At 41.0% G+C, this 22,750-nt stretch overlaps 1 protein-coding gene across 4 annotated transcripts in view; it reads left to right on the top strand.

Annotated features, from left to right (window-relative positions):
• The first annotated feature begins 2,754 nt into the window (after positions 1 to 2,754).
• Positions 2,755 to 22,750, top strand: part of ECHDC1 (ethylmalonyl-CoA decarboxylase 1) — a 42,300-nt gene continuing 22,304 nt past the window's right edge. Inside the window, exons 1-5 of one of the 4 annotated variants that reach the window (XM_054819046.1) lie at positions 10,940 to 11,075; positions 13,062 to 13,104; positions 14,801 to 15,095; positions 16,140 to 16,282; positions 20,973 to 21,025. In XM_054819046.1, coding sequence (XP_054675021.1) covers positions 16,145 to 16,282; positions 20,973 to 21,025 — 191 coding nt within the window. In that variant the 5' untranslated portion in view covers positions 10,940 to 11,075; positions 13,062 to 13,104; positions 14,801 to 15,095; positions 16,140 to 16,144. Of the gene's footprint in view, positions 2,845 to 3,200; positions 3,384 to 10,853; positions 11,076 to 13,061; positions 13,105 to 14,800; positions 15,096 to 16,139; positions 16,283 to 20,972; positions 21,026 to 22,750 lie in introns of those variants that run through there. The other 3 variants (XM_054819045.1, XM_054819044.1, XM_054819047.1) reach the window with 3 other exon arrangements.

The following is a 22,750-nucleotide window of genomic DNA, read 5'->3' as shown; positions in this document are numbered from 1 at the left end:
TACATCAAAATTTGCTGGGTCACTGCGAGAGTGAGCAAACACCAAGCTGTGGCCATGCTGAATCACTCTCCTGCCCTCTGGCTTGATGAATATTTCATTACACTATACCAAGTGAAACAGCTTTTGGCACGCAGGCCTGGGCTCCTTTCCCTACGCTTTTCCACAACACACTCCAGCCTACTAATCAGAGCCCCTTCCCCAGAGAAAGGAGCTGGTTTGCTTGGGCAGAAGAGGGCATTCGGCCTGGCTGGGTGACACGTCCCATAAGGTGCTACAGAAGCAGGTGTTGCTTTGCCTCTTCTTCCAGCCATGTCCTGGTGGAGCCCAGGGTCAGCTCTGCTGGTTCTCACAGGGCCTGCAGGAGGAGACCCTTAAACTACATGAGCAGAGAACATAAAATCAATGTATTGTGGTAGGATGGGTATGGAGCTACCTGGGAAGAGCTGAGCCCTTTGCGGACACGTTCAGGGACCAAATCTTGTGTGGGAAATAACCCCAGTCTTCTGTTGGCAGCTTTGATTCATGAGACGGATGGGCTGACACACGAGTGCCTGATAAGGTATGCACGGTGCCTGCCCTGTCCCCAGCCAGCCCCTGCCTAGCGAAATCAAACCAAATTTAACTTGGCATGCAGGGCTGCGTTTAGAAAGCTGCAGCAGCTCTGGGGTATTTCAGATATCTGCAGTGGGGACAGGAGAGACAGCTGGGGTGGTAGTCTTGTTAGCTGGCCTGGTAGAAATTGTTTCTTTCCGTGAATCACAGCTGCCAGGCACCAACAGGATTTGGGAGCTCCCAGGGTTTGGCAAGGGGGAGAAACTGAATTCAGGATTTTGGAACCAGAAATCCAAAATTTAGAAAGATTTTAGAAATTTTGAAATAGAATGCAGGTCTTTTTTGTGGATCTAGTCTTTGGAGTATGTATGAGGCCATACTTTAGCCTGTTACACTTCCACACAGAGTTGATGATATTTGCCTCCTAAAAATTACAGTTAAGGGACCCTTTATGAACTGACTGGGGGTTATGTGTCAGTCTGTGTCCAATAATTCCTGAGATCTAAGCCCGGATCTGTCATCGTTTTGTTCCATGGCTCAGAAAGGAGTTTATAAAAATAGCACCAGGGAGCTCTGTATCTATCGGAATTCAATATTTCAGTCTGGTAGCCTTGGATCCAAGAGTGAGGCGTTGCTCTTTAGCCAGTACACCGTCGCCAGCTTTTGGGTCAGTGATGGGAACATACTAAATAATTCAGGTGGTGACCTGACTCTCCTAGGACAGTACTGCTTTAGCAATGCCAGGAGAAAGTGTTATTGAACTCGGTGGGATTATTTGCATGAATAAAAATATGAAACTTTGCAGGATTGTGCATTTTTTTATCTTTTTAAAAAATCATTATTATTGTGCAGTTGAACATGCAGGGACTCATGTCACCATCCTGCTGGAAGTTACAACCCATAAGGGGTCTTTAGTGTCTATTTTCATATAGGATCCCATTTGTCTGTTCATTTCCCTACAGTCCTCATTCTGCACTCTGAGTATATCCTATTCTAATCAACATGTTGTATATGATACAACGCAATAAAACCAAAAGTGAGGCAAACTGTTGTTTATGGAACTGGGTCAGGTTTGTGCTACTTTCGCTGAGTGCTGCTAGGTGGCAATATGTTACCTAGAAAACCATGAGCTTCCAACCACCATCGCTCTCCTCTGCTTCCCACCCAGCTGGGACGTGTCTGGGCATCGCTCAGCTCCAAAAGGGGACACGGCCTTGGAGCAGGACCTGGTGAGAGCTGCTTCACTCACGCAGATTTCTAACTCGGTACCGAGGTTTTCCGGAAACAAATGCAGGACTGAATCCTACTGGAAAAAACTCTCCTCTCTGAACCCAAGAGGAAAAATAAGAGGCCAGCCTGCCTGTTGCAATAGTTCTGTTTATACTGAGAACATTGTAATAAGGGAATGAATCCTTCTGTTGTATAAAGATATTGCCACCCGGGACTAGAATATTTCATATTCTCACAGGATTCTCTTAACAATACAAAATTAAAAATCTCTGTTCAGAGTGCAAAGATTTTGTTTTTCCAAATGTATGATTAATTGAAATCCTCTACATGTTCAATCATAATATTTAATTGACTAGACCAACTTCAGGACATTTGTATTGACAGTTGGGTTAAAAACCAGCTTTAATAAAGGTGGAGAAGATGTATTTCCAGATATGTCTTTCAGCCACGCTTCAAATACTTAAAACTGAGTCATCTTATGGATGTATATTAACAAGGAGATAGTAATAAAGACTGGCTCATATTTGCATATTGCTTTGAATACACAAAGTGATCTGCATTGAAACAAGCATTTATTTCCCTTGATCTGACTCCTGGCACAGCAGCACACATTCTTCCAAAGGGGAAAACCAGCAGCCAAGTGAAGGGCAGAGCAGGCAGGGCTGTGTGTGACAATGTTATTTTATCCCAGCTGTAAGTTTACACAAAATTACATCTTAAGGATTGCTCCCTTGTGATGCAGGGATAGTTTGCAGCTGGCTTGGTGCTTTGGCCCAGCTGCCCCAGCATGGGTGCAGGTGAAGCTGGGATGGCCGTGGCCAGGAGCACACCTGCTGGAAAGGGCTCACACTTGTGCTGACAAATAAAATAGATATATGTGAGCACAGGGAGCCTGAGTCTCTCCTTGTGGTGACAGGGATAAGGTGTTGTTAATGGCTCTCCTCCTGACAGCACAGCACAACACTGGGGAGAGCAAGCAGGGTGGTAGGTCAATAAGCAGCCACTTTGCTCCAGGCTGAATCCTTCTGGCAGAGGCACATGTCCAAACTCCAGTGACCCGAGGTGAGATGATGTTCTGGGATGGTGGAGAAATTAGAGTCTTTAATTACACTGGCTTGGATAGAAATCCTGGGCTTGCTTTTTAGTGATGCAGGCTACCAGGGCAGGAAACAAAAATAATCATTACTTGCTTGTATGGTATTTAGCAACCCTGGAGTTAAACAAGTGTCTTCTGTGGCAAATACACTGAGTTGTTGGTGCCTGGGGTCACCCGTAAGTGGATATGGCACAGAGCAAAGGTCACTGTGGCTCAGGCTGCCCATCTGCGGCCCCAAGGAGGCCTCTAGCTGGCAGGGGCCCAACGTGCGCTTTAATCACCTTTGCTTCGCCCGCGGGCTGCCCCTGCGCCCACAGCTCCCCATGGCACGGCGGCTGCAGGCCCGGCCCGCAGGCTTCGGCCCGGCCTCCCCCGGCGCAGAGCTGGGCCTCGCCACCCCGGCCCGACGCGGCGCGGCGGCGGTTCCCGGCGGGGCCTCTTTCACCGCAGCACCGCCCGCTCGCCGCTGCCCGACCGGCGACGGGAAGGGGAGCGGCGGGGCCAGGTCGGTGCCCGGCCGCGGGCCTCCGCTTTTCCCCGGCCAGCCCGGGGCCTGTGGCGTTCGGGGGCTGCCCCTGGCGGCGGGCCGGGACCGCGGAGGAAGAGGGCTTCTGCGGGGGGACCCGGGGCTGCTGAGGCGGCTCGGGGGCTCTGGGGCTTGCGGTGGCGGAGGGGGGGGAGGGCAGGGCAGGGTCTGGCCGGAAACGGGGCCTAGCTGGGCCCGGCGGGGGCGGGTGGGAGGTGCGGTGCGGCCCGTTCCCCGCGGGGCCGCTGGGTGCCTGGGGCAAAGGCGGGGCGGACTCGCCGGTGTTGGAGTGGCCGGTGGTGTTTCTGCCTGAAAATGTTATGCTGTTGCTTGGCTTCAGCCCAGAGATCTCGGGTCTTATTTGGGGAACAGCTGGTTACAGCCCCCTTCGGTCTTGCTCTGCTCTCCCTTGGCTGTTGATTTAAAATCCATAAAGAAAGAAAAAAATGGTCCGTGCCAGGAATGCTTGCCTGGGTCAGACCAAGTGCTACAGTGCACTTGTTGGGATTTTGATGTTGCACAAGGTCAGCAGCAAGAAACCTCTGCTGGGGAAGGAGTTTCTCCTCTCTCCCCCTTGAGTATTCACTTTCTTCCCAGGGTGATACCACGCAGGATGCGTTTGCTTCCCGACATTTAGTGTGTAGAGCTGAGCAGCCAGGTGACCCGCTGTCCTGGTGTGCTACTGCTAGTTCCCAGTGTTATTACAGGGGAGCAGGAGATGTGCCCTGGATGGGAATCATGCTGCGTGGCCAGTTCTAACATGGGAATGCGGTTTTGCTGTTCCTGTCAGCAAGAGCATTTACTGGTGGTGCTAAGGAGAGCAGTGGTGAAGAAGAGTGGACTAAGTGGCATTCAGAGTGCTGCTCAACTGCAAAACTTTTTACAGTTTTTAAAGCAAATTAATCCTTGGGAAGGCATCAGTATTTGCGGTTGCAGATCGAATGAATTCATCCTTACGCTATGTATGGTTTAGGATTTGGTGGCTAAAAAGCGAATGGTGAGTTGGTTGTGGTCATTTCCGTTCCTGTGAAGTAGAGTATCTGTTTGTTTTAAAAGTGTCCAAAATACACCTGGCGGGCAGTGATCTTTATGTGAACATAAAAGTGTTTTCTGTCACTGTTATAGAGGGTCCTTTACTGGCAGAGGCAGAGAGAACCTCTTTAGGTCAAAGCAGTAAAAAATAAGGGGCCGGCATGCTTTTTGCAGAAGATAGCTCATTCTTGCTCTCACCCTCTGCTATGAAGATCTTGTACTCACCATGTGACCAAACCCAAATGTTTTTAGGTATTGTCATGTATTTATGGAAAGACTTCTTTTGTCAGCTGTTTCACATCCTTGAATGCCATTATCTTTCACTGAACTGGGGTATGTTTCTGTGTGATTTGTTTACTAGGTCTTCAACATAATTAAAACTTGATTAAAAGATAATATAATTGGTTAGGAACAGAGAGACAATTCACATCTAAACCTTAGCCTCCAGGGACCATTAAAAAATACAAAACTAAACAAAGAACAAAACATTTGGAAAACACATAGCTTGCAATCCCCAGAACTGAGCTGCTCAGAAACAATGACAAAACAAGGGGAAAAAAGATAGAAGTAAAAAAGAGGTGTAAAGGGTAAGTCAGCTTAAAACTGAAACCACAGACAAGAGGACTTTTTATTTACAATGTTAAAAGGGTTTTTTCCACAATTTATTTTTATTTCACACGTGCATGATTTGAAGCCATTTCGGTTAGCTAATTTGGACATCTTCTCACTTCTTGTTCTCTCAGCTTCTGGACAGGTAAATGTTGTTTCTAATGCTGACATCTAGAAACTAGAACAAACTTTTTGTTCTCTTCTCAATGGTAATATTGAGGCTAAAAAACTTGCCATTTGTAATACCAGCTACTTCTAAAGCCTGTTTTTAGAGGAGTCACAAAGCTCTTTAAGTGTCTTCACACTGATCTGGAGGGACTATTGATCCCACCTAACTTGTCTACAGTGTGGGTACCAGAGACAATACTAAAAATTTGCACGGGGTTCAGCAAGTTTGACAGCCACGGCGTCTTGAGAAAGGCATGAGCTTGAGGTGGCTTCAGCTTGGTAGGAGATGCCATAGAGGAGGTAGCAGAATTTCCCAAGCTTTGTTTAGTTTCTGTATTTGTAAGTTAAGTTTTGTCAGTAGGTTTGCTGCTGCTGATCCCTTAGCATGCTTAAGATCTGCTTGCTGCTTTCTTTCAGCTGAAGGAAAGCCAGCTGGAGATGTGACTGCCCTCGGCTTGCCTCAGCTTATTAGAGTAGGAAGAACCTGTTAGGTAAGGTGTTTAAGTTAACCTAACCCACGCATCACTGAAGGAAAGAAGAAAGATACATAAGCGGATGAGGTAGATGGAGGGTTCTGCAACCTTCAGGTGAGGGGTGGGGACAAGCAGCTGGCAGCAGTGGCTTCTTGGGCCAGTGCTGGGGAGGAACCCTGCAGGTGAGACCTCCCTCCTACACCTTTCTTGTGTCTGACAGCAGGGTCCAGTGACTCCTCTTCACTATGAGACCCATGCTCTTGTCTTGATTTGTGTCCAGGCTGCCCCCTTTGATTTTGCTATTTCTGAGTTCCTTCTCTCAGTTCAACACTGGAATTTCTTACACCCCCGCCCTCCAGCCCACTGTCTCAGGTTCCAGTCAGTTGGTGTTAACGATTTTCACTCATTTTCAACCTACTTTTTTTTTTCTTTTTGTACAGATGGGGTATTTTCATGTCTTGTTTCTATTTCTCTTTCATTCTCTGCTCTTTCATCCACTTTCATGCTGTAGGGTCAGTTCTGCTGGTCCTCAGCACTGGGTTACCGCTTGCTTTCCGTTCATTAGTCACTGCAGGAACCTGGTGAAGCATCCGACAGTCACGCACGCTGCTCTCTAGTACAGATGAATTCCTCTACAGTGACTGGTAAGGCACACACACAGGGTTGAACTGTGAATCACCACATCATCATCTTCAGTTCATATCTTCTATATGTTTCTCCGTGCCCTGTATTTGCAGTTCTATGCTTGTCACTGAAACTGCAGCTGCTGAAGGTCTTCATCAAGTCAAGTTCTTTTCTTGACCTGTCAGCTGCCTCTGATGCCTTTGGCAGTGTCACAAAAGTGCCTTTCTAATTGTTTTTTTGTTATGTCATTTGAATATTTTCTTTTCCCTGAGATTTCTTTTGTGGATTTTGTATGTTAGATCCCTTTATTTCTGCCGCACTTTATCTCAGGATTCCTTCATCCAAAATCAGAAATTCAGCTGATTTTTTTTGGAGATGACTCACAAATCTGTATCTGCACATCACATCTGTCACTTCCTGCCCCACATGAAAGGGCACACTTATTTTCCTGATGTATTGAAAACACATCCCTGCATCTCTTCTCCCCATTTTCTTTTTCCCTGACTTGTGTCGATAATTGAGGCACTATCTTTGAGTTGAAATTTTCCCTGCTCATGCATTTTAACTTGCTGATTATTTCTGCGTAGCTGCTCCGTAGTGCAGCGTTTCTTGTTTATGCGTGCAGCTCAAATGCTCATTTGGCCTCCCAATGTCCAGTTCTCTGGTTTGCCTTAGTTCTTCTACCCACCTAGGAGGTTGCTACCTACATCCCTTAGCCAGTGCTCTGGCCAGCTATCTTTATGCTTGCTGGCAATTACAACTGGCAACGTTGCTGGAGGTTGCTGTTTCACGCAGTGTGTTTTAAGAGAAAAACTGAGGTTGCAAGAGAGTAGTGGTGAATGGCAAGGGCAAAAAGTGCTTCTTCAATAGTTGGGGTTTATTGGTTTCCCAAAGAATCTGCTCAGTTACGGAATATTGGTGCTGGTGTTATCCCTATTATTATTATTTTTTTAGTAACATCCTGAGAGCTGAATTTTAATTAGGCAGTTACCACAGGCTTTCAGAAGGCCTCTGATACATATGCATATGCAAACCCCATATATTGTGTGTAAGCATCTGCATGTAGATACGTATATTGCTCTTGCATAATGTGTATCATTCCTTTCATACTGTGATAGGTGTTCCTATTAACCCACAGTCTGCTAGCCCACAGGCAAGGGTGCTATAAAAATCACTTGATTGCCAAATGGGATTTTTAACTGTTGTTTTATGTAAGAGGTACAATAATGAACAAGTATTGATATCCATACTATTGGCTTGTCTCTTAGTTGTCACCAGTGATATATAAAGCTGTAGTACTTCTTAAAACATTTGAAAGATGCTAATTGCCCACAGTGTTCATTATTCCCGTAGTGTCAGAATTTTTTTCACTATAAAAACTGCATAAACTGTGTGTGCTGCAGATGTTAATGGGTATGGCATGTCTGACTTATTTTAAAATTAGACGAAGACTTCATTTCTGTAAGTGTCTCTAAATAGATGTAATTATGTTAAACTGCAAATCTGAAAATTTTAGGGTGATAAATATCTCTTGGCTTTTCCTATAACATTTTGTGGGTTATTGCAACATCTATCTCTTGCAGTGCTTTCACTTATAGTACAAAAAATCAATCTCTGTCATGCTGTGGGTTGCTAGTGCTCCATACTGATTGAAATTTTGAATGTTGTTTGCCAGAGATCAGCAGAAATCCCTTTAGTTTGAGAGAGCTGTAGCTTAAATATCATGCTTTTCCTGAGTGGTTAGCTTTCTCAGACTGAGCTGTTAAAATAATCTTGTTTTTATTAAAAAAGTACTGGGTACTGACCAGTGCTGTAAGAGATGGTTTTAAAGAAAATAATTCAATGATAATACCTTGCATGAGTCATTAATCATGAGTCACGATCAGCAGGCAGTGATGTCCAATTTGTTTTCTAATCCCGCACTTGCTGATGCTCTTTATTACCATAGTGATAATTTAAAGAGCTGTTAATGCCTATAACCACGCAGTTGAAAATGACAGACTTTTTTTTTGGTGGAATAAAATTTCCATATCTTAAGTCTGTTTTGCTCTGTACATTTTTTGACATGCGAAATCTACGTAGTATAAAAGTGATCAAACAAGTATAATTTGGCAAGGAGTTAGGTTAACAAAACAGACCTCTTTTTTTTTTTTTTTCCCCCTTTGCTTTCAAGCCAATCATTGTGGCTTCCTAGAGAATTAAATCTAGTCTGTCTTCTTACAGAAGGGAGGCTTTGTATTCATAAAAAATTGGAAGCTAATTGTTCAGACTACACTTTGCAGTGAGAGCCTGCACTATCCATGTTTTTCATGTTTGCTGTCTCCCGAGCAAAAAATAGTTGCTGGATGGAAAGTTTTAATGCCTGAATGTATGTTGGGGAATGACTACGGAAGTTTTAGAGAAAATGGAAGGCTGTTTCTCTTCTAAGAGCCTGAATATAAAAAGAATCATTTAGCTGAGAAATGAGCTTTGGAAACCTGTTTTCACTCTTAAATAGTTTTTTTTCCAAGAGAAGCCATTTTAAAAGCTCTGAAAGGTGATGGCTCAAATGTTGCAGACAATTTTAGAATGTACATGGATGGAGAGTGTTGGGGTGCAGCAGCAGTTGGGTGGTGTTATTTATGAAGTAATGAATCTTGTATTCAATCAGACTTTTAACTTGCTTAAATTGTAATTAGTTTTATTAGTTTACACTTGAGTGTGGAAAAGTTGACCATGACAGATTAAAACCTTAGGAACTCAGAAGACCCTTCAAAGTGTCTCACCAGATGTAAAAAATTATCCCTATACCTATTCCAGTGTGTATGACCTTGTAATGCATTTGTGTTGAACTCGTGAGATAGTGCTGTATTGGTGGATGCAATATGGCAGGACAGGTATGAATCTACTGGCACAGGTGACTCTCTGAAATTGCCTGGTACGATGCATACTCCTCTGCATCCTGTAATGTGGTTGCTGTGCAAACCACTCCTCCGTTTCAATGAGGATTGTACCTGCTGCAACAGAAGCATTTTCTACTTTAGCATAGGATGGTGCAGCTGAAGACGAGACAAGTGTACACCTGACAGGATTGTTAACTTCTTTCATTATAAACTAGTTGTGTGCACTTTTTTAGTGAGTGTTTGCTTGCGCATGTGTATATAGTAAATGTTTTAAAAATTTCAGTCTGTAAACTGTGAGATGCCCTGAACACAACATTAAATATAGCTGTCACCGAATTCTGTCTCAGTGAATATATTTGTATTGTGAGTTCACCTTAGAAAAACTTTCCAGGAGCTTCTTGTAAGTTTTGGAAGACTCCTGTTTCTGCCAAATATGATTAAGAAACAAAGATGGTCTTTTCCCAGTTCTCTGAAAAGTAACCATCTACCATGTCTTCTGAACAGGTGTATCCATTAAAAAGGCAGTTGGGGCAAAGCTAGGACTAGTCTAGCAAATTGCAAGATTTAAATATAGCAAACCTTTTTCTATGTCCTGTGGTGGTTCTTTTACTTAGAAGCCACTCCGAGTGGCTTCTAAGATGACTTCCTTTTCAGATCAGCAGTCTCTGGTTCAGGCTTTACCTTAATTCTTTCAAATCACTTGTCAGCCACTTTCTCCAGTAGACTCTTTTCCAAAGTAAATAAAATAAAGCAGAGCTGCAGCTCAAGAATATTTGATAATGACTTCCTTGTTATTTCCTGACGCGTTCATTGCAGAGTGAAAATAGTGGAGGAATAAGCCATGGGTGTACTGGTACATAGAAATAGGCAAACAGTAGTACATAGCTGTATAAAAGGCAAGTGCGATGCTTTCTATGTAAAACTTGTACAGTTTTCCTCTTTAGGGTACTGCAGAGGTTCTGATGCTCTGTGTCCAAGTGAGATCAGTTTAAAGTGGAACCGGAATGGCTGGTAGCTAGCAGAGGCTAGGAAGTCCTAACTAGTGTTAAGATGGAGTGGGATAAATGTGTTAATGGAATTAGGTGACAGGGAATGGACCTTAATATAGGAATGGTCTTCATTTCTTAATTTTTGTGTTCCTCAAGTAATTCTCTCAGAAAGGTATTGTGGTGTAGTAATTGTTTACAGAAAAACAGGAAATCCTGAAAACAACCAGATGCTGAAAAGTAGGGGTTTGGTAGCTTTTCTCCTCCAACACAGGTGTGGGCTTTTTTTGGGGGAGGGGGGAGGGGTTTAGAAGATTAGTACGGAGTAAGTTGGTCTAATGGAATGGGTTAGCATCTTACTACAGTTCTTAAGCCTCTGTGATACTCTGCACCCAAATATTTTTGGGTAATTTTTAGAAGAAAAGATTTTAAAAGATGTTAATTTCTGCCTTAAGTACTAAAATCACTTCATAAGACTCCTTCTATTAACTTTGTGGGAGTAGATTCAAACTAAGAATTTTGCAAGTAGTCTGCAGTGGTTTCTGTAGACTTCTGCGATTGCATCACCTTTATATTAGTTTCTGCTGTCCTGCTTCCCTCTGTCAGAGGACTGAGGTGGATCTCAAAGGCAATTTATTCTTTTTTTTTTTTTTTCTCCCCTCTGTTTCTTTCCAGAAATGGCAGCTTCTCTGTGGAAGAGCTTACTTCAGACTACAAAGGAAAGGATACTACAGCAGAGAAGGGCATCACTGTATGTTGGTGCTGATGGTTATGAGGAAGAATTGATAAAGAAGAAACTTCAGCAGTTTGCTGGTGGATCCATCAATCTCTCCAAAGTCAACAACGGCATTGGAATACTTACTTTGAACAACCCAAAGTTAATGAATGCCTTTACAGGTATTAATTAGTTGACAGGGTTGCTGGTTTGTGGAGTTTTTTCTCCTTCAGTTACCCCTTTTAGCATTTTGCCAAAACAAAATGATAACCTGTGCCTTACCTTCCTTAGTTAAAAGAAAAATGTTTTATTCAGACGTGCATCAAACTCGCACTGTTCTGCATAGTAGACTTTGCCGTAAATGTCAGGAGAATATAAGAAATTTTCAATGGCACGAGGACTGTCTGGTAGAACATGCCTCTCTCCTTTCTCTCTCCTTTCAGTCAGCACAATTCCGTTACTGTGCTCTTTCTTGTATCTCCTTTTATTTTATCTCTACTGCTCTGGAAATGTATAGGGTATTTTTATGGAGGTGGGAAGATGCCATCTTTGTTTTGTAGGTGGTGTAGAAAGGGTGAGTTTACTACTTTGTTCTTTACCTAAAGCCTTCTCTGTAACTTAAGATTCTATAATTTGGTCTTTTCGTCACCCAAACTGGCTTCTGTTTCTTCTTTGTTTGCCTTAAATAGCAGTGACTGGTTAATGAAAGATCAAATAAGTGATGTATTCTCAGCTGTTGCAGATCAGGAATCTTCTTAATATGCTTTTACACTGGACAATACTTAGCTATCAAAACCAAGTGCCCTGTTTGATTCATCTTGTATTATCAGAGGCTTTTGATCTCCAAGTTAGGTATATTTGCTGTCTCTCCTTAACTGTCTAGAATATTCCAATTTATACCGTTCTCTTCAGACATAAGTGACACAAGTTCAGGGTTTGCATCTGCCTGAACTTGAGCTGTGCATAAGCCCTTACTGTAAGAATGCCTTTATCTCTTTATATTTTGAAATGGATACATTTGTGTTGTCTTGCTAATTTCATTTTGCTGTTCTATTTTCCTGCCTGGTTCTCACTGTTCCTTTGCTGTCAGCAAATATGTTTGCAACCCACTAGCAAAGCATAGAACTGTTTACATGGAGAATGTCAATCTACTCCTTCCACTAATGATTGTTAGCTGAAAGGAAGAGAACCTAACAGAACAACAGAATTAGTGGTAATGCACCTAGATGTCTCTGCAACTTCTCTTTTGTTTCCCTTTAAAAGCTCATGTATAAAGTCATTACCTAAGTTGAGAAGTTGTAGCTAAAAGATGTTAGCTGGAGATTGTCCTTCTGAGTGCCTCCCTGTCAGCATGCATGTTGTTATACTATCATAATTACATTCTTGTTTCCTCGTTTTCTACAGATTGGGTTTTTTATGATTTTTGACTCAAAACAGAGGTGTGCAAGGTACAGCTTGTAGACTGTGTGCTCTTCGCTTATTTGTTGGGGAGATTGAAAGGGGCATGAGAAATGAGATGTAATAGCAAAAGGAGAAAGGACAGATAAAGCCCAGTCTGCTATGGAGATCACATGTAATACAAGTAAAATTGCTTAAACTAAACTTTCACAGAAACTTAGAACTATGTTCTCTGTTTTCTAGGTGCTTGGCAGAAATGGCTCAGAACTGATTTGTTCAAGTGCTGAGCAGTTGCAGCTGCTATTTAGGCCACTGGTAGCTATGCTTTGACTATATGAGTGCTATATAATGTTAGTGTGCTGAAATCATACCACACATCTCAAGTTGAGCACCCAAAATTAGCAGATATTTTCTCTCTGGCTCAGTTAGTGGTCTGTAAAATAATCTCTTCTCTCCTTATAGGGCTGCTGTGAAAATAAATTATTAGTGTATGTGAATTAGATGCTTTAGTAGCAAAGAGGAGCTACAAAAATCCGTGAGGAAATTAATAGCTCTGTCTTTGTTGCAGGCTCTGATTAGCATATAGCAAATGAGCCATGGGATCAGGCAGTTCTGTTATATGTTAGTGTGTAGAGCCCTGTAGAGAGCAGTACTCCATTTTGCGAGGTAATAGCCACAAAAATTTACTCTGGAAAAATCTATCTATGGCAGTTAAGAGATTACTGCTTCTTTCTACTTTGCACCTCTACCAGAGACTTTTGTTGTTACAGGAGGAAGAGTAGAAGCAAAATCACTTGGCCGCTGAGGTGGATGGTATGGCATATTAATTTGTACTGCTCTTCATTTTATTATAACATTACTGTTTGTAAACTGCAGTTGCTGAGGAACTAGCAAGCACTTGATCCTTTTCCTTGTGTTGTGTATCAAGTAATACCCTTCAAGTGAAGTACGAAAAGGGATGGGATGTGCAGCCCCCTAAATTGCCCCAGCAGGACCTGGTTGACTTCACCAGCCAGAGCTGGTAGATACCCCCCCCCTCAAATAAATTCCATTGATTCTGTGTCTCAGCTTCTGGATAGTGGCAGATGTGAATTTATATGTACATGTACGCTTCCTTTAGAAAGCTGCAAAACATCTTTAAACTGTTTAGAGAAATCCTATTTGCCAGGCATTTACTTACACAGCAGCTTTTTATCTCAAAGGAATTATGTTTATTCTAAGCTTGAGCAACTCATGGAACCAAAAGCAGAACAAAATTGTTGGCAAATTGCTAGTGGGCAATGTGGAGGTTGTTATGCCTTTTTTCTCTTCTTAATTGGAATCTGATAGCCACCTGTTTGAAATGGTCTCTTTGGAAACAAATGCTAATAATGTCAGTTTAAGTCTGGTGGAACCAATTTCAGCGGCCCAACCTCTTGCTGAACTAAAGTTGAACTTAATTTAAAAGAGAAGGAACCCAGCCTGCAGAAATTAGATAATAATGCTGATAATTTTATTTTCTAGAATTGACTTTAAAGCATTTATTCTCAGATTATAATTAAGATGCAAACAAGTTATTATTCTAAGTAGATTTAGTTCTGTGAAGAGCACAAACTTAGTAGTATCAAATACTGAAGGACCAAGACTGGCAGAACGAGGATTTGCTTTAGTATTGTGTCCGCAGCATTATATCAAACATCATGGACTATAGCTGTTGGTAACATAACAGTTCAGTGTTGTCAGAAATGGAAGGGATCCTCTCCCAGGAGGACGGAACAGACTCTGGGCAGTGTCTCTTGCCCCCTGCTGTTGCATGTAACTGGCTCAAATGGTTCCTTTTTGTAAACTCCATTTTCCAGTTAACTAGATTTTTGGCTCATAATACTCTGTGGAAAAACTCTTCAGTACCTCACTGCTTTGACTATTAAAAGCACCACAAACAGCGACTGTGCTGTATCTTGACTCTGGCAAAGCTTGGATGCCTGCTGAAATACCTTTCTTGTAAGAAAACTTGGCAAATATACAAAAAGTGAAATCCATGGGGTTGATGCACACCTACTTAAACAGCAGCATTTGCAGAACATTCGTCATTGAGTGTACTGTCAGGTTGGGAAAGCATTGCAAGTGAAGACCCACAAAAATCTCATCTAGGCCTAGTTCTGCTCAGTATTTTCATTCATGGCTGGGATGAGGGAATAGAAGGTGAACTGCTGAAATTGTCAGATGACCCCAAATAGGGAGAGCTTGCAAGAAGATTATTGTTTGGAGCAGAGGAGTGGAATTCAAAGTGATCTTGATTAACTGCTACAAAGAACTCAAAATCAACAAGGTGAAATTCAATGAAAGCAAAGGTAACGTGCAACACACAAAAAGCAAGACCAAATTATAAATACAGAAGGCAAAGGAATGGTAAAAGTGCTGGGATTTGTTAGAGGATCATAGTCTGGACCTGACAGTGGGGGGGAAAAAGCAACCCAGTGTCATTCTGGTATATAATACGTAATGTCCGCTTAATTATTGCCCTCCTCAGGAACATTGTCAAAATGTGCTATTTCAGTGGCTGAGACCAAGCCGAAGGTGGAAGTACTTGACTGAGAATTCATTCTTGACCTGGTGCTGGGAAGCTTACTTTGTAGGAGCTGCAAGGAAAACAAGCAGGAAGAAAAAGAAACAACCCTCCCACATGAGGATGGCTGCTAACAGGCAATTTCAGAACAGGATGAGTTCTGTGCATGCAGACATAGGGTCAAAAAGCCAACACTCTTGGCAGAAAAGGAAATAGTCCTGGCGGGTATTAATCTAAAGCACACTTCTATCTGAAGGAGGTAGGTGTGTCCATCTAAATTCTTGTCAAAGGAGGAAAAAGCTGAGAGTATCTCCAGCCTGTATGTAGGCTGCTTTCTCATATTAGTTTATATAAATGTTTTCTCTTAAGAATATAACTAAATGAGAGTTATAGGCATTCAGAGAGGAAGAGCTGTAAGTTAATGCTGGGTAAGCTCAGTTGGTGTGGAAGATGCTGCAGTCTAGGACGAGCTCTAGAAACAGGAGTTTGTAGAGTTCCACATCAGGAAAGGTACTTATGTGAACGTGCAAGAATACTATGTTTAAGCTAGAAATGGAAAGCTACTACTGTACAATCCATACATTTGGAGCCTAGGATATACTTTGTTTAAAAGAGAGCCTTGCTAGGAAGGTAACAGGGAGGGAATCCAAGATGGATTAGAATTATCTTTTAAAAGGACAAGAAAAAAAAAAGATGAAAGGCGCTTTGCTCCTGTTTTCAAATATATCGTTATTTTCTTTTGGATAAACACTTCTAAATATCTTTGGCCTCCAACATAATTTGCTCTTCAGCCTTTTTTTTTTTTTTAAGGAGTATTTATTAACATTGAGTGGTTGTATCTTGAACCTAGCTTGCACATGGTTCTTTTCAGTAGTCTGCCAGCTCTTTGGGCAGGGTGAAATGACAGTAACATCAAAATGACTAGATGGACAGATCTGGATAGATATAAGTTCATGTGTCCTGTATGTATGCAAGCAAGAATAAATCAGGTAGAGTTTATGCTTGCGTCCTTGCATTTGGTTGGTTGGTTTGTTGGGTTTTTTTTTTCTTTCTTTGTTTTGTGGGGTTTTTTTGTGAGTGTAACACAAATTGCAGAGTATCCTTCAGACTTTCAGGAAGTCCATCTTTGGGGAAAAAACATATGTCAGTGCTTGTGTGGGATTTCAGCTGATGCTTTCCCTTGTGGTTTTAAGCCCATCACTTATTAATGATAGCTTGGTTTTGGTGGTGAAAAATATAATGTAAAACATAGTTGTGATAAGCAAAATTTTTAACAGGAATTTATTGTTCCCTCTTGTAATAGGCACTATGATGCTCGAACTCCAGGAGAGGGTAACTGAGCTGGAAAACTGGAAGGATGGCAAAGGCCTTATCATCTGTGGTGCAGGAAACACCTTTTGCTCGGGATCTGATTTGAATGCTGTCAAAGCAATTTCCAACTCCCAGGCAAGTAGTGATACAAATTAAGTTTTGAAGAAAAAGCAACTTTCTGATATTCTGAGATCCCTTTCAGACAGCGATGTTGCACTATGTCTCTGCTGCAATTTTACATGTAAGTCACAGAATAGAGGTCTTAATGGTTGAAAAAATGCTGGCAGACCCTTTAAGTCATCGCTTAGGTGTTATTGTAATTGATTCATAACTCTGAATTCCTACATTACATATTCTTTTTAGCCTTTTCTTTTAAAAATGTCATTTCAGTTTTATGAGCAGTATATGGTGAAATTACACATCAAATAACTCGTGCTTCACTAGTTTGACCTTTAAAAGCAGATACAAGTAATCATTTCTCATGTATTCTAAAGTCAAAACCAAATTTAAGCAGCACGGCTGCTATTACAGAAAGGTTTCAATTTTGCCAAACTGTGCTTGGACCTGCATAGAATGGAAGAACAGATGCAATTCTTGTGCTGTAGAGCTTTGACATTGATCTTGTAGTCCAGTCAGGTAGGTCATGTGTGCAACTATGTGGTTGAAGAGGTCGGGGTTTGATGGCAGTTTTTCACTCATGTCACCCTGTCTTGACAACTTTCACATGTGCTGCGATTCTTTTTATGGGTTAATATGTGGTTCTGGGCACTGTGTGAAACAGGACTTTGTCAGTTACAGGGGAAGGGGCCCTTCCTGTGCTGCTCTTAGGTCCTTGTTTGCAATTGTGGTAACTGCCATCCTGGTGCTTTTTTGTGGCCCCTTCAAGTTTCAGGATTGAACCACACAAATTAAACATTTAATTGAACATTCCAGTGAATGTAAGAACACCAACTCAAACTGATTAGTCTGGTATTGATAAAATAAATAGGATGGTCCAATTTCCAAAAGATACAGGAGGCTTTGTTTCCTTTGTGGAACACCCTGAGAGAGAGGTATGCTTTTCTTAATATGGAGACACCATGCTTTATAGATACAAATGGAGGTTTTTTTGAGTTTTCATTTGGATGCTTTATAAGCACTGGTCATTTTAAAAATATACAGGTATCTCTGATTTCTGGGGGGAGGGTTAATTGACTTTTTTTTTTTTTAATCTGAAATTTTCAGCTTATTTTAGCATTATAGAAACAGAAAAGGAGCTGAAACCAAGCATGGGCCAGTTCTTTTCTTATCTGCGGTCTAGGCTTCCCTTCAGAGTTCTGTATTCACTAATTCACGGTGATTCTGCTTCCATACTCTCTTTAGTATTTTGTCTGTATGTTTGTACAAATTACCTGGAGCCACTGCAGTGGCAGAGAGGGCTCCTGTAAGGATTAGGGTCCATAAAACTTGTATGTGGCAGAATGACATGCACAGGTATTAATTATAACTGTATTGAAAATTCTCTGCAAAGAATCTAGATCTTATGCTAATACTGAAATAAGTCTAAGAGTCACCAGAAATTCTTCAAGAATAAACATGGTTGCTTTCTATTTCCTTGGGAGAGTTCAAACTATTTATCCTGAACTGAGCTTTTCTTTATAATAACCAACTCCTAAACCATGGTTGGTGGGATTTAATAATCTTTATTAAATAAAACATTAACAGAATAAGGAATAGCATTTGCTGTTCTATAGTCTTGCAGAACTCTGCTCTCTAACTTGCCACAGATGAGTGAGTTTTGTCTAGTTTCAGGTTAAAAAAGCATTAGGTAAAGTTTTCTGTCCACAGGCATCCCTAAGACAAAAAAAAAAAAAGTTGATAGCTTTGTGCCTGAACTGGTATGTTTTTCCTTTAATTTTTTGCAAGACTGCTTTAGCCCATAGCTTTTCATAATTACATAAACCACTTTTATTTTATTCAGCCAGTCAGTTGAGGGAGGATTGTAACTTTCATAATCCACAATACAGTTTGCCTTTCCCTGTGGTGCAGGAAAAGCAGAATAACGGTTGAGAATGCTGCAGGATTTTCGTGCCCCCTAGTGGCTCCTCCTCTTCCTCTTCCTCCTCCTCTTCCTCTCCATCCTCCTTCTCCCATGTTCAGTTCTTCCTAACCCTGAAACAAACCCAGATCCCCTGCCTGTTCTTCTTCGTTGAGTGCTAACATTGTGTGACCAAATCACAGAAGGCAAATTAATAGTGGAATTTAAAAAAACAAAACAAAAAAGATTTTTCTTTCTGCCCTTGTAAGCCGGGTTCCCAAGAGCAATAACCTCATTCTGGAGTGAGACTTGAAAACTGGCTAGCTGAAAAGCAGGAGAGGCTCTTGAAAGGACAGCTGAGAGGAGAGAGGCATGAAGGAGAATTTCATTTTCCTTGGTCCCTGTCTAGAACCCCTAGGACAGAGGCTCCCGAGCAGTAAGCGGTGGAGGGAGGACTTTCGAGCAGTTGGAGACAGAACAATTATTTCCAGACTGTCTGTAATGAAAGTGAACTCTAAGCTCTTACAGCAAAAAGAGCCAGTGGTACAGTTTTCTACTTTATGAGGGTGACTTTCCTCTTCCCTGCTTCCCCTAGTCCCACAGCAAACTATTAATCCTTCTCTTCCATATGTACTGCATACTGTATTTTACCTCACTTTCTGCTTGTTAGTTTTCTTCTAACTTCAAGGACAGTATTAGAGCTGAAAATGTGATTATTCCACTAGACTCTAGTGAACACCTCTCTTATTCAGATAAAGTACTGAGACCAGTGGCCTTATTTTTCTTATCAGAAAGGTTTGAAGGGTATGCTAGTCAGGACTCAAGTAATTGTGATTTTTTTTTCAGGGTGTTTTCTGTGCAGGTGTGTTTTCCATGTGATACATGGTAATCTCTCTACCAGCTGAGAATATGAAGACTGTTCTTTTTGTCTGCTCAGTCTTAACTGCCTTTATCAAGCTGGGCTGTTCTGGCATTAATCTTTAATTACCATTTTGGATTTTGGTATGAATTAAGACAGCCAATTTGAATCCAAGGACTCTGCTGTGATGAAGTGAAAAATTACTTTCTCTGAAGAGGTTTTTTGCAGCTTCATCCTGACGGTTGTAGTATGGGAATTGTGCAAGTCCGTGTCTGAGAACTGGTGCCTTGTATTTTTGTGTGGGTTTTGAACTTAGCTGTTAAGACAGCTATCATGGAGGATTTGATTGTTCTTTAATTTGGAATGGAAATATTGCTGCTGGTCTTAATGGGTATAGGAGGTGGCTACAGTGATAAATAAAAGCCTCTTTGTAAATCAGCATGTGCTGAAATTTTCAAGCAGGCCTTTAATCTAATTAAACCAAATTCACTGGTTCCTGTGTAGCGATTGTCATGGCAGCTTATATCTGCCAGAGATCTGTCCCCAAACACTGTGATGCTGGTTGGCATTGGGCAGAGTAGGTCTTGGGAATGCATGAATAAATGGGCAATAAATCAGCTGAAGTTGACCTACTATTATTTCAAGGTCCTGTTCCAAGATGTACTGAAGGCTTCCTGTGTATCTTTTCTTTCCCTGAGGTATGAGTCAGAAGCTTTTAATTAAGGCAGATTCTTTAACTTGCCAACCCCTGGAAAACTGTGTTTTAGAAATTAGTAAATGCCAGTGAGGAGACGTTTGTTTGTTCTTTTTCTTCCTACCATTTGTTTGAGGATTTTGGGGGGGGGGTTTGTTGGGGTTGTTTTTTGTTTATTTTTCAAAGACATGCTGAAATTGTTATCTACTGGTTTTTTGCTTCTACGGTGTCCAAACATTTTTTTAATCTGGATTAAATGGCACATATGTAGTTCAGTGGATACGGTTCAATATGTATATGAACATGGTCATACTGAGTCATTTTGCTCAGTCATGTGTTGAGTTCATTGTTAATGAGTCTGCAAGTATAAGAACAAGGCAGGCATATAGATAATGATGTTGCTTCAAAATATTCTCTTAGGCCCCAGCAATTTGTGACTAAGACTTCTAGAGCTTGAGGTGTTACTTTGTATTTAATAACCTTTTGTCGATTTTTTCAGTCCTAATTTTATCTAGTTGTTCTTGAATTCATGTAGTCTTTTAGAGGTTGCAATGCCCTGTTACAAAGTGTTCCACAGATTAACCACATATTGTAGGAAGAAATATTTGTTTTGAACCTAGCAGCAACTGATTTTATTTGGAGCCCGTTAGTTCTTGTACTGGAAGAGAAGGGAACAATTGTTCCTTATTCACTATTGTTTGCAAGCTTCTGTAAAACGTAAAGTAGGAGAGAAATAAAAAGAATCTTCTTTCTGTTGGGTGGTTTGTTGTTTTTTTTCTTTGGCTGAAATGCTTTTGGCCCAAACAATAAAAAATGTAGTTGGTAAATTGTATCTTGTCTAAAACTTTATGGATTTGGAACAGTAAAAGGTATGCAGTGCTCTATGGTCCTATACAGACTTTTAAAATGCAGCTTTATGGGTGTTTAACTGGGAGTGAGAAGAGGAAATTAAGAGGAAAGGATGTAAAATTTCACATCATAGAAATTCAGTATTGCAATTACTTTTTAACAGTGGGTTAATTATAACTGAAATTCATATAAATTGAGTTATGATTTTTATTTTTTTTTAAACCCGATTTATACTAAGTTTTCTATTTGTGCATAGTGGGGTTGGGCTGGAATTTGGGCAAGATTTTCCAAAGAGAAAAAACTCAGCTAGAGTAAATGTAATGAATACTCCTGTCTACTCCATCTGTGTGTTTAATTGCTTCACATTAGGATCACTTAACATTTTTTAATTTCCTATTCTTTGTAGGATGGGATGAATATGTGCATGTTTATGCAAAAAACTTTAACCAGACTTATGAGGTAAGATATTTTATTTATCCTTCTTTATGAAGTAATTATAAGGATTGGAATATGTTTTGGCTAACTCTTTAATAAGATGTTTAAAGTTAATACTATGTATTTAAGTATGTAATTTTGAATTCCAGACCTTGTATTCACACATGTTAATCAGGTAGGTATTTATGGATTTAAATTAGACCTTGACATTTTGCAACTGTTAGACTTTCCAGAGATAGGAACAGGAAAAAAAACTTATAGGTTTATATATGGCGGGCTTGGAGATACCTAGAGTTAAGGAAATCTAGGCCTTCAAAGTTTCTGAAGCTGACTTCTGTAACTCAGTGGAATCGGTAGCTTTTATTAAACAAGCATGGCCAGCTTATGCAACCTACGCAGGTAACATTTATTAAATATATTTATTTAATCTTCCCACTTCATAAAGGGAATGTATTCAGTTCTACCATCTGGTACTTCTGAAAAACATTTTTTCCTTTCCTTTAGATTTAGCTTCCCTTAAGAAATCACATTTCTATTAAATCCATGTGTGGTAGAGTCTGTCTTTTCTGCTTTGAGCTCTTTGAAGATAAATATTCTTTGTTTTCAAATAAACTAGATGAGAAAGTGTTATGAGTTAACATTGTTCTGTAAAACTGCCCAGGAGACTGGAGATTTAGTAGTACTGTAAAGAATCCTCAGGATCAGAATTAGAATCCATTTGTGTAAGTTGGTCTCCGTATAATCAAAATTGAAGGGACAAAGCAAACAGGAGGAAGATGCGTGAAGATCAAGCCCTCACCTCAAGTGTCTTGAAGTATATTGAAGTTATGGTTCAGGGGGAACTGAACTGCTGTCTGGGGACATCTGTTGTGGATGGGATCAATCTCCCTCAGAGGGAACTGAGACTGGCTGTGATCCTGAAGGAGGTGCCTCAAATGGATCAGAGTGTAGATGCAGGGGACTTGGACCCATATCTTCTGGTTCCCTATAGACCGTAGGAATAATGAGGTTACCCTCTTCCAGTGGGTTCACTTGTGCCATGTATTGTATGAAGTGTGCTGTAGCTGGTAAGTGAACTTGGTCCATAAGAAATTGTTGGTGTTTCTGTTAAAGTAGAAGTAAAACCAAATATGTGGTCATGATTGGGAAGCTGGCTTCTGAATGTGGTTTCAGAACTGCTCAATGAGTTAAGTGTCTCTTTGTAGTAAAAGACAAAACAGCTGTATTGGCATGTAAAGTCTGGGACTAACCAATTGTCTTCATTTCTTCGGGAACTTGGCTTACCCTAAGTCAGTCATGTTCATTAGTATTCATTTTACAATGGCAGTGGGGAAAGAGGTTCTCCCTACATATAGTCTTCCTTCCCTCTGTCCTTTCAATTACCTTGAACATGATTAAATACAACACCATCAAAGGTAACAGATTGTTGCTATCCTCAAAGGACGGTTTTGTCCTCCAGAAAAAAAGTTCTGTTGATGACTGACATGGTAGCACTCTGAAGAAGCTGCTGAAGGTATCACGCTGAATCTCATTATTTTTAGATAACCCAGCCATGCAGTTCTTCATGTCCCTTTCTACTGCTTTCTGTAGTGTACTGGCTTAGTGTAGGGTTTTGTGTCACAGTCCTGTCACTCCTTCTTGCAGACAGGCTTTTTAGGTATAATCTGTAACATGTATTTTTCATAACCTAGTACATGATCTTCTTTATTTGATATATCTGTCTTGCTGTTTCATTTTGGCATAAGAATC

The sequence above is a fragment of the Grus americana genome, chromosome 3 (assembly GCF_028858705.1).
Source record: "Grus americana isolate bGruAme1 chromosome 3, bGruAme1.mat, whole genome shotgun sequence".
Lineage (NCBI taxonomy): Eukaryota > Metazoa > Chordata > Aves > Gruiformes > Gruidae > Grus > Grus americana.
The sequence above is the reverse complement of the archived record's forward strand: the minus strand, read 5'-3'. Positions and strand labels throughout refer to the sequence as shown.